Genomic DNA, 12,057 nt, shown 5'->3' on the forward strand with positions numbered 1-12,057 from the left:
TTGTTTGCTTTGAAAACTAAAAATGACATTCACATGAAATGACATGCAATTTTGTTTCTGCTCACTATTTTGATAAAGTATTGTAGAAAATATCATTTGCTTATCATGATTCAAGTGACTTCACTTATGGCATGTTTACTAATCAGGAATTGGAATTCTCATCCGGAATTGAATTCCGCCTATGGAGAATTCCTTCGTTTACTTCACATCAAGGAATTGAAAAGTAAGCGGGGCCCACACAAAATTAGGAATTGAATTCCTGATTTTGGAGGAATTCAATTCCGGAATTGGAGGTGGTATTCTAATTCCGGGAGAATTCACCCATTAGGAATTCATCTTTTTTACCCATTATATCCTCACACAATTTTCAAAATTCCAAATATGCCATCTACTTTAACCAAAAAATGCGGACATTTTAGTAATTAGTACCACTTCTACCCCAATTCCATATGGTTTAGTAAACAACTTCAATAGGAATTCGGAATCTAACTCCCCTCAATCCATATGGTTTAGTAAACAACTTCATTAGGAATCCGGAATCTAATTCTCCTCAATCCAAATCCTCCTCAATTCAATTCATCCTCAATTCAATTCCCCCTAATTCAATTCCGGATTAGTAAACATGCCATAACATAAAATTCAACAGCAACTGTACATTTGGAATAAATATAGGTGGTAAATTGTAAAAAAGAAAAATTATTAGGTCCATATCGTATTTGTGCAAATTTCCAAAAAAAAAAAAAAAAAATCAGTATGTATACAATTATTAGGTCCATATCGTATTTGAGGAAAAGATGGTCTATCTTGCCTCCAACAGCGTTACACTCATATCATTTATTGAGTGAGATTCACGCTTGGTGGATGAAGAATCTGCTTCAACTGGGTTCCTGTCGGTAAAGAAACCAGGTTGTTTGGGCGCAGGCAATGAACCCTCACCACCCAACATCAGCACCACCGATGCCATGTTTGGTCTATCTTCTGGTTGTTGCTGCACACACAACAGAGCTATGTGAATGCATCGGGACACGTCCGGTAGAGGACACGAGCCATCTAACACCTCATCCAGTACTTCCAATGGCCTTCCTTCAATCCATAGAGTCCATGCCTGAAATGAATCAAATTTATGTTATAATGCTCTTCCTTCCTTCCCATGTCAAAAAAAACATATGAAGTAAGCTTGAACAAGTTGTTCTTTAATAAAGCTTACATGTCCTAGAAGGTTAAGCTGGTGGTCTGGATGATAAAATCCCCTGTTCTTCTTCCCACTCACTATCTCCAGCACCATGACGCCGAAGCTATAGACATCGGATTTGATTGAGAAGAGTCCATCAACTACGTACTCAGGAGACATGTAGCCACTGCAAAATGAAGTTGGAGTTACGAGTTCACCAACAATGTGAAATGTACGAGACAAGTTCAGAGCTACCTACTAAGTTCCAACCACTCTATTAGTATTTTCCTCAGTTTGATCTGCCCCGAATGCTCTAGCCGTGCCGAAATCAGATATTTTTGGATTCATATCTTTATCTAGCAAAACATTGCTGGTTTTAAGATCCCTATGGATTATCCTCAGTCTAGAATCTTGGTGAAGATAAAGAAGTCCTCGAGCAATTCCACCGATGATATTGATGCGTTGATCCCAACTGAGGAATTTACTTCTTGTATCATCTGACCAATTGATCATAAAAGTTAGTTTAATGTACACTTAATTTTAGAACAAAAAATTTAAGAGGAATTATGAAAAGACTGAGGGGAGTGCTAGTTGATGGAGGTTCAAACCAAATATGAAGTAGTCCAAGCTCTTGTTGGGCATGTATTCATAAATTAACATTTTTTCGTCTCCCTCAATACAGCAACCAAGAAGCTTTACAAGATTTCTGTGTTGAAGTTTAGCAATCAATATTACTTCATTCATGAATTCTTTAATTCCTTGGCCCGAACATTTTGAAAGCCTTTTGACTGCTATATCTTGCCCCTCTTTCAGTATGCCCTAGAAAGCATCATTTCCAATAAGTTGAGAGATATATTTTTGAACTAATAATACATCACATTATACTTTGTTACCTTGTATACTGGTCCAAAACCACCTTCTCCCAGCTTGTTATTGTTTGAGAAATTATCAGTGGCTCTAGATACGGTGGCCAAATCAAATGTTATCAGCTCCATGTCTTCGTTTCCGCATTCAAAATCAAAGTTCTTTTCACGTATGTTTTTCATTTTTCCTGAGACAGTTGATGAAGCAATAAGTTCATGATTCTTTCCAAAACAGGAAGAGGAAGGGAGGATCAACAAAGTTATATCACCTTCCAGAAAAGACAACAAAAAAAAAACAGAAAAGAAAAACATTGAACTCTGTCTAACACATGATCAACAAAATGGTGATATTAATTAATTTCTACCTTGTGCTTTCAATGTCTTCTTCCGCTTGTAAAAAACCAATCCTATTATTATCACTCCCATGACTAGCAGCCCAACGCTGGCTATGATTGCCACTTTCTTCTTTACACCTAAAAGTTCAAATCAAATAATTCGTTAATCATTAGTCCAGCCATTCCCTTGTGCTCAACATAACATCCTCTAAACAAGACCAGAAAAAAAGTAAGGAAGAAACTAACTTGAAAGAACATGAAACAAAACCAAGTACCTAATCCCAAGAGGGCTGTCCGGACAAAAAGGTCTTGCCCACCAGAGTCGAATTCTTTTATATCAATGAGGTCACCAAACCAAAGCAAACATCCACTTCCTCCTTCACTAATATCCAAATTTGCATATGCTGTGCAAGAGCAGTTTCTCAAACACATTTTCTTGCATTCCTTGAGGGACATAGTACTATCGATCCATGAAGAAGATGTATTCGGTAATTTCACCCTAGTGAAACTCTGAAATCTGCCTCCATTACTACAACCCAATGGAGTTTTAGGAACACACCCCAAAGACTTGTTTTTCGAATTCCAGTCTCTTGGAGATTTTGGTACGAAACCTTGTAAGCATGAACATTGAGGATCAGTACCAAGCTTGCAGAAAGAAAATGCATATGCACCACACAAATTATAGGTGTCACACCGATCTTCCGGAGCAGAGTAAATTATGTTCCTGCTCTGTGATTTATCAACCCACATGAACCGCTGCAAGCTACCGGATAAGTTCAGCAGTAATCTTGAATGCAACGCATCCTTCAAGAGCTCAAACTTGTAAGACACCTCACTATCATTCGACACAAAATCGAATTTAAATAATTCATTCCCAGATCTAAGTTTAGGACTCCCTGTAAAACCAAGGCCATTCCATGAACCCAACCTATACTGTGCTCTAGGACCTTTCTTAACAACCAGTTGAGGGTATCCGCTACGATCTATGGAAAATGAGAATTCACCCGGAGCTGGATCATCTGCATCTTTCCAAGAAGACAAAACTTTGTTTAGCCCGGTTTTTGAGTTCCAGCCAAGCTTCATTCCTGGTAGCAAATTATCAGTTGGATAATCAAAGCTCTGCCACACAAGCTCATTTCCATCTTTCACAACAAGATTTCCTGATTCTAGGAGCTGAGCAACTGGTTTCATTATGAATTTTCTTGAAGTGTTGGATGACCAAACAATGCTATTTCTATTTGTGTCACTTAAAAGAACAAGAGCTCCTTGATCAGTGATATTCAAAGCTCCTGCTGAGAGATGAGTAAGTGGATTTTCTCTGTTGGCCACCCATACAACTGTCCGAGGAGACAGTTCATTGTACCATATTCCCAAGTATCGGTTCCTCGAATTGCCAGGGTTAAAGAATCCCAATTCGAAGCTTCCACCAGAGGAAACAAGGGTCTCTCCATCTGTGATCGATACACTCGGAGTGATGATGTCTTTGGTGTTGGAGATACTTAGAATGGAGAACAGAAGTGATGTAAAGACAAAGAGCGTTGTAAAGATTTCCATAGCTCTTCTGTCTGCATGAGTAGGAGAATTCAAGTTTCAAATATGTGAAAGATTTTAGGAAATTTCGTGACTCTGCTGTTCTTGTAAGCAAACCAAAGATTGTTCTTGTAAGCAAACCAAAGATTGCAGGCGCATTCAATGCCTCCATTAAAGCTCCCAACAAATCTTGGACATGTAGAAAATCATAGGGTTGTCAATGAGGAAAAAAGCAATAATGTAGATAGCTTTAATACAAGTAGCTGGAGCTGTTGGTCCCTTTTTTGCCTTCCTCTCCCAGGTCGATCTGCTTCGGAGAATAGGAAGGAGCTGGGTCAACACCAATGCCCTGATTGGATTTCTGTCTCGTGAGAGGACTCCTTGAATTTCGGATAAAATTGAAAGTTGGATCAGGTTGAAAAGAGCGGGCGACCTCGGGCTGGGCCCTGATGACTTGCTTCTTCTGGCATGATCGCAGGTTGCTTAGGCATGCCACTATTGGGGATGAGACTAGCCCAATAGACTTGGTATATGTGATGTAGAGTGTCTCTTTAATGGACTTGTGCTTGTTTTGGACCTCTGATCAAGCCATTGTGCTCCAAGGGGGGTATTGGCTTGGATGAGTTCTTTTCTATGCCTCAATTAAGAGGACTTCAATATTCTTTCAATTGTGCGTTGCTGGTTTAACAGATACAGATGGTACCTGACTAGAAAAGAAGGAAAACAATGTTGAGGTTAATGCTCCCTTGATTAGGTTCAAAAACCTATGTCGGGCCCAAGATGGCCCTATATTGGGTCAAGACTTAGCTAATTCGAGCCCAATAGTATGATTTGGGCTAAGGCAAGCCCTTGTTTTCGGGCTAACAGAGCCCTATTTGGAACTAAAACCCTTATTGTGGGTCTATCTAGAAATGAGCAGTTATATTCAAAAGGTTTAAATATAAAATATGCGGGAAAGAAAATTGCCAGAAAGTACGATGCAAAAGGTAAATGACAAGAGTGTAAAATACGATTAATGTAAGCTGTAAAGAGAGTAAAACTTCCAAGAACTAGAGATTTCTCTATCCAGCCCCAGTATGATAATAGATTAAAATAAAAGCCAAAGATTTCTCCATTTAGCTGTGTTTTCAAGAACAAGTTACAATATTGAAAAGACTGGAGATTTCTCTTATCCAATCTATATAGATTTAAGCTATTTAGCATAGAACTATATCAAGTGTTTAAACAAGAATCATACCATAGGGATGGCAGAGCAATAAAAAGATAAACACAGGAGTTGTCAACTAGTTATCTGGGCAGCAAATTAGCTATTTCAATAAATCTTGAAGTTTGTTCAAGTCTTTACAAGACGTTGCGTCTGATTTTGGAGAAATTCCTCTTGTGCTGTTGTAGAGCCTCTATATTTATAGGCAAGAGTCCCTAATGATGAAAGTTGGAGGAGGATACTTGGATGTTGTCCAAAGTCAGCGGTTGATATGTCCTAGTGAGAGCCGATCTATAGATAGGGGGAAAAGATATCTTGGATGAAACTACTAGTCTCAAGGGATGCCCCTTTGATTTGTGTCCTTTCACAGTTGGAAAACCAGTTGGAAGACGGTTCCTTTTGGTTATGGTGTCTATTATCCATCCTGCTTTCTTGTTGAGAGAAACAACGATCAAGTCATTATTAATGGCGAGAATCCATCTTCAGACCGTCACGTGGGTCAATAGGTAACGGTTACCCATTTTCTAACTTTAGTGTGGATCAAAGCTGGGGTGCTGGGGTCTTTTTGTAATATGGGCTTTTGAGAGGGTTTCGCCCATTGCTGACCCAAATCCGAAAAAACCCTTTTCGTCATTTTTAAAAGAAAGAAGTTGGGCTTGGGTCTAATCTAATCTTATTTGAAATACAAAACCATCTTTGGCTCATTTTCCAAATATGGTACAAACAGGAGCTAATTAACACTTATTGTTTGACGTTTCGGTAACCTAAAATATAAAGACAGTAGATGGACAAAGTATTCTAACATTACAATGAAAAGTCACACAAAATGCAGAGAGGAAATCGCAAATTACAAAGAAAAAAACAAAACTTAAAGTGGCACCATGTCACATCCCGGATCGGCTCCGCCGTAGCATGATATTGTCCGCTTTGGGCCCCCTTCTCTGCCCTCACGGTTTTTTTTTCTAAGAACTCACGAGCAACTTCCTAGTGGGTCACCCATTCTAGGATTTCTCTAGCCCAAACTCGCTTAACTTCGGAGTTTCCATGGAATCCGAAGCCAGTGAGCTCCCAAAAGGCCTCGTGCTTGATGGAGGTGGGCATGTACATATAAGGCACATCACCCCCTCTCCGTTGGTCGATGTGGGATGTTACAATCCACCCCTCTTAGGGCCCAACGTCCTCTTCGGCACACTCGCACCACACGGTAGAGTGGCTCTGATACCATTCTGTCACATCCCAGATCGGCTCCGCCGTAGCACGATATTGTCCGCTTTGGGGCCCCCTCTCTGCTCTCACAGTTTTGTTTCTGGGAACTCACAAGCAACTTCCCACCCATCCTGGGATTGCTCTAGCCCAAACTTGCTTAACTTCGGAGTTCCCATGGAATCCAGTTCCAGTGAGCTCCCGAAAGGCCTCGTGCTAGATGGAGGTGAGCATGTACATATAAGGCACATCACCCCTCTCCATTGGTCGACGTGGGATGTTACACACCATGTCCAAAAAACAACTTATTTTCATTCTTATAGATTAGAGTATTTTAAATTAACACCACGTCCAAAAACAAAAAAAACCAATGTCGTAATATGTCTAATTAGGGCTGGTCAAACTTGAGAATTCAGATGTTCTTCAACTTAAATCTTGGTGTCCCAAACATGAGCGTTTGAACTTTAGTGATCTTGAATAAGCAAATGACATTTTCTTTGGGGAAATGAGGAATCAAACCTAGGAGATGCAGGAGTAAATGCTCTTAATTTCTTGAGTTATATAAGCCCCTTGCATTTTTTGTGATTATTGAGCTAGCCATCAATTGCAAAGATCACAAAGAATCCAACTTAAAGTGGAACAGGATCAAGAAAAAGGGAAGTGACAATATCTTTCATAAGTTTTCCAACATGTGTGAAGCCATCTCCCCTTTCGTAAACCAGATCCACAACTCTTGTTAAATTGAGAACGCGCATGAGGACAGGCCTTGGCACAGCATTTGGCCTTATAAGGAGGTCCTCGTTTATATCCTTCCACAAATCCACAACTTGTTTGTTGAAAACATGAAGTGCCTCTTGCTCTGAGACTCCATGTTGCTTCATGTAGCAATCAACACTCGAAGCCTCATGCCCTCTCTCCTTCTCAGACTGCAAAAATATAGAATCCAAAGCATTTAGTTAATTGATCTTGTTTAATATTAATCTTATTCAGCGTGTGATAAAGAATTGTATACCTTGCAGCCGGCAATGTCATTCTTAAGCCTAAAAATGATATTCGAAGCTCTGAGAATTTTAGGGTTATTAAACAACCACTCAAATGCCTCTTTCGTTACAACATCTCCCATGCCAAGTAAAGATATAGTTGAAACTTGAAAGTAAGTTGTTACCAACAGAAGCTGTTGCAACATGCATATACTCCTCCAAAGAAAGCGCGGGCTGTAGCTTTCCACTGCATTTCCATATGCTAAACGAGTGATTAAACGTAAATATAAAGATATAGTTCGAGCAGAAAAAAATTCAAAAAATCAAGCCCCTGATATATATAATGTATTGAAGGTCAAAGCTATGCTAACTGTGAATCTACATACAGCTTCTTTTGCGTGGTGAACTCTGCATGAATTTCCTTCCTTCACCATCTCTTCCTCAATTCATTGAAAAGATTCAACAGTGTATGAAAAAATATTTGCATATAATCTGGCAGTTCATCCATGCGATTGACAACCTGAAAATTAGTTAAACTTAATCATTAATCGTATCAATTTTAGTTCAGCAAAACAAAAAGGAGAAAAAAATATCTTTACATAATAAAAAGAAGGAACTACGATTATTTCAAACCTCCTAATTGCTTCTGTAAGGATCTTGAGTTCTTCGAATGTACCAAATTCATCGTATATATCATCCATCACTATAAACAGGATAATGGCTTTGCTTAGAATTTTTCTTGAGGCAGAGTATTGCGGTTCAAAATATACTGCCGTTGTACAAAAGTACGATTCCACTACCCTGTTTCTTGCAAAAGGCAGCTTCCTTTCAAAGTCGACTTCTTTCCACCACCTAAACATGTATATAATTCGTTAATACTAATAATTAGTATGCATTTTGCACTGTGCAAACTAGATCTTTTATGCTCACATCTACAATTAAAAGAGAGACTTACCTAGTAATCTCACTGAGCTCCTTTTTGTGCAAAGACTGAACAAGATTGAAATCTAACTTTGCAAGTTTTAGTAGATTTTCATTATGTGAAGCTTCGTCTTGGTAGATTGACCTGTAATTCCTGGCACCTAACCTCTCTTGACATTTTAGTAGAGGTCTCTCCAAGGCTTGACTTATTTGTGCTGCCAGTGAATACCTTACATGGGTTATTTTGGACTCAAGGTGAGCGGTGGTGAAAACAAGAGCCTCTTCTAGTATATCTTCTCCATGCACCCTTAGATGTGTTGCTTCGTACAAGCTTAGCATGCCAGACACATTGGCAGTCAAGCTTTCCTTGAAGTTACCGTTTGCATCTTTGAATTGGTTGAATATATCTGCTTGATTGTGAAAAATTGACGCAGCACAAGCAAATAGGTTTTCAAGTGAAAACCCTGAAGAACAATAATCTGGAATCCACCAGGAATTTAGAGAGAAATTCTCTATGAATTATTTGATTAAAATTCAGAATAGTTCAACCAAGCATAACGGCTGACTAAATACATCGTTCTCACCCATTGAACTGCCCTGAGGAGTTATTGAAAACTTAATAGAAAATAAACGGAAAGTTTGTAAATTGAATACAATCTTAAAATGCACTTTTGGAAGGCCAAACGACCTCAGAAGCCCAAAATCTACCATATATCACAACAAAGCAATGTGTTGGACTCATGACATCGTTCCCTTTTCGAGAAGGTATTATGCGACCCAATCAGAGCTCAGACGCCAAATCTGTAAATTCCCGCGGCGTCCTTTTTCCCTTCTTTGCTCTAATTCTTCTTCAATCCATTCAGCCATTTGTTCTACATCAGTCCCCTCCACCTCTGAAGAACTCAACCCCGAGTTATGTTCAGGATAAAGGGTTTCATCTTCACGAAACTCATACAAATCAGCAACATTAAAAGTATTGGAAATTCCCATGGAATCTGGTAATTCAATAACATAGGCATTGTCATTGATTCTTTTCAGCACCTTGTAAGGACCATATTTTTTAGGCTTCACCTTGCTATATTTACCAATAGGGAACCTCTCCTTCCTCAGAAACACCATCACATAATCGCCTTCTTGAAACACCCTAACTCGCCTATGCTTGTCTGTAGTGGCTTTGTACATAGCATTAGTTTGCTCGAGTTTTTGCTTCACTTCATCACGAACATCCACCACTTCTTCAGCCAAATTTCCTGCTGCAACACTGATTTTCTAGCGCCTAGGCAACTTCACCAAATCTACAACATGATTAGGCACAGCAGTATAAACAATGGAAAACGGTGAAGTCCCGATTGCACTATGAACTGCACTGTTATATGCAAACTCCACCTGTGGTAGTGCATAATCCCATTGTTTCGGCTTCTCTCCGCAAATGCTTCGCACCATATTTCCCAATGTTCAATTGGTAACCTCAGTCTGGTCGTCAGTTTGAGGATGGGCAGTGCTACTACGGTTCAAAGTAGTCCCAAACATTCTCCACAAAGTGATCCAAAAATGGCTCAAAATTTTTGTATCACGGTCAGAAGTTATAGATGTAGGTACTCCATGCAAGCGAACAACCTCCTTGAAAAACAGCTTGGCTATATTGGATGCATCAGCAGTCTTCTTGCAGGCTATGAAATGCACCATTTTTGGGAACCGATCAACCACCACAAAAGCCGAATCCACACCTCTATGAGTTCGAGGCAAACCAAGGACAAAATCCATAGCAAGATCCTGCCAAATATCATTAGGTACTAGTAAAGGCATGTATAATCCAGTGTTTTGTACCTGTCCCTTCGAAACCTGACAAATATAACATTTGCGCACAATTGTTCCAACATCACGCTTCAATTGTGGCCAATAAAATCTCTCATCCAATCCTGCTATTGTTTTATCGCGGCCTAAGTGGCCACTCAACCCTCCTCCGTGTAAATCCTGAATGAGCTTCTCCCTTAAGGAGGAAACAGGAATGCATAACTGGTTGCCCTTGAACAAATACCCTTCATTTAGAAAGTAATCTGCTTGTGGCTCATGATTAGCACATTTAGCCCATATTTCCTTGAAATCATCATCATCTTCATATAAATCCTTCAGACACTCGAACCTCACAATTTCTTGAGTAAGAGTAACTAACAAAGAAGCCCTTCTACTCATTGCATCAGCCACATGATTTGAGGTACCAGAAGTATGCTTGATAACGAATGAGAATTTCTGCAAAAAAAGTCACCCATCTAGCATGCATTTTATCAATATGTTTCTGGCTGTTAATATACTTCAAAGCTTGATGATCTGTAAACAAAACAAATTCCTTCTGAATAAGATAGTGCTCCCGTTGTTTCAAAACTCGAACAACTGCATAAAATTCTTGGTCATAAGTACTCCACTTTTGACGAGCGTCACTCAATTTTTCAGAAAAGAAAGCAATTGGTCTTTTGTCTTGAGAACGCACAGCTCCCACTCCTACGCCACTGACATCACATTCAACTTCGAACACCTTCTCAAAATTTGGAAGAGCTAGAACCGGAGCAGTGCAAAGTTTTTCTTTTACAAGATCAAAACTTTTTTCTTGCTCTTCTCCCCAATTGAACCTGCCCTTCTTCAAACATTCAGTAATAGGTGCGACAATGGAACTGAAATGCCTCACAAACCTCCTGTAAAAAGTGGCCAAACCATGGAAACTTCGAACTTCAGAGACTGTTTTTGGAGTTGGCCAATCAAGAATTGCTTTGATCTTCTCGTCATCCACCTGGATACCATTCTCACCAACCACAAAGCCCAAAAATAGTAGCTTATTTGTGCAAAAAGTACATTTTTTCAGATTCACATATAACTTATTTTCTTTCAAAACTCCTAAGACTTGTCTCAAATGCACGAGATGGTCTTCTTCTGTGGTGCTATAAATTAAAATATCATCAAAATAAACCACGACAAAAGAGCCAATAAATGGTCGAAGAACGTGATTCATAAGTCTCATGAAAGTGCTAGGCGCATTTGACAATCCGTTGTTTTCCACTCGTTGCCTGGCCTGATGCGAATAGACCACTTGACGCAGCACAAGCAAATAGGTTTTCAAGCGAAAACCCTGAAGAACAATAATCTGGAATCCACCAGGAATTTAGAGAGAAATTCTCTATGAATTATTTGATAAAAATTCAGAATAGTTCAACCAAGCATAACAACTGACTAAATACATCGTTCTCACCCATTGAACTGCCCTAGGGAGTTATTGAAAACTTAACAGAAAATAAACGGAAAGTCTGTAAATTGAATACAATCTTTAAATGCACTTTTGGAAGGCCAACAAAGCAGTGAGTTGGACTCATGACGTCGTTCCCTTTTCGAGAAAGTATTATGTGACCCAATCAGAGCTTGGACACCAAATCTGTAAATTCCCGCTGCGTCCTTTTTCCCTTCTTCACTCTAATTCTTCTTCAATCCATTCAACCATTTGTTGTACATCAAAAATAAATAAATAAAATAAATAAAATTGTACAAAACACCCATATATATATATATATATATGTGAGATTTTCTATGCAAGACGTTTTGTGTTCTTTAAAGAAATGACGCTTTGAGAAAACCTCACTTTTACTCAATTTTCTTCAACTTTTATGCATTTATCAACATGGTTAGTTATTGATATAGAAAAACCTTTTAGACAACCCAAAACCTGAAACTTAAACCCGCAAATCTAATTTAACCAGTCTAGAGTCAAAGTTTAGAATAGTCATTCTACACCCTAAGAAATTAGCCATTTCAATTAGTGGGGTCAAAACAAAAGAAAATTGAGTCAAAGTAATATTCGCTCGAT

The 12,057-nt window shown here is 39.0% G+C and overlaps 1 protein-coding gene across 1 annotated transcript; it reads right to left on the minus strand.

Annotated features, from left to right (window-relative positions):
* Window positions 1-656: 656 nt before the first annotated feature.
* On the minus strand, window positions 657-4,265 carry LOC110752210 (G-type lectin S-receptor-like serine/threonine-protein kinase At4g27290). Its single transcript, XM_021952811.2, has 7 exons — window positions 2,645-4,265; window positions 2,400-2,507; window positions 2,065-2,222; window positions 1,780-1,990; window positions 1,431-1,668; window positions 1,208-1,358; window positions 657-1,105 (listed from the first exon to the last, which is right to left on the minus strand). Exons 1-7 carry the CDS (start codon window positions 3,921-3,923, stop codon window positions 800-802), a joined length of 2,451 nt encoding a protein of 816 aa, XP_021808503.1. The 5' UTR covers window positions 3,924-4,265; the 3' UTR covers window positions 657-799.
* Between the last annotated feature and the right edge of the window lie 7,792 nt (window positions 4,266-12,057).

This window comes from Prunus avium, chromosome 4 (genome assembly GCF_965620075.1).
Source record: "Prunus avium chromosome 4, drPruAviu1.hap1.1, whole genome shotgun sequence".
NCBI lineage: Eukaryota > Viridiplantae > Streptophyta > Magnoliopsida > Rosales > Rosaceae > Prunus > Prunus avium.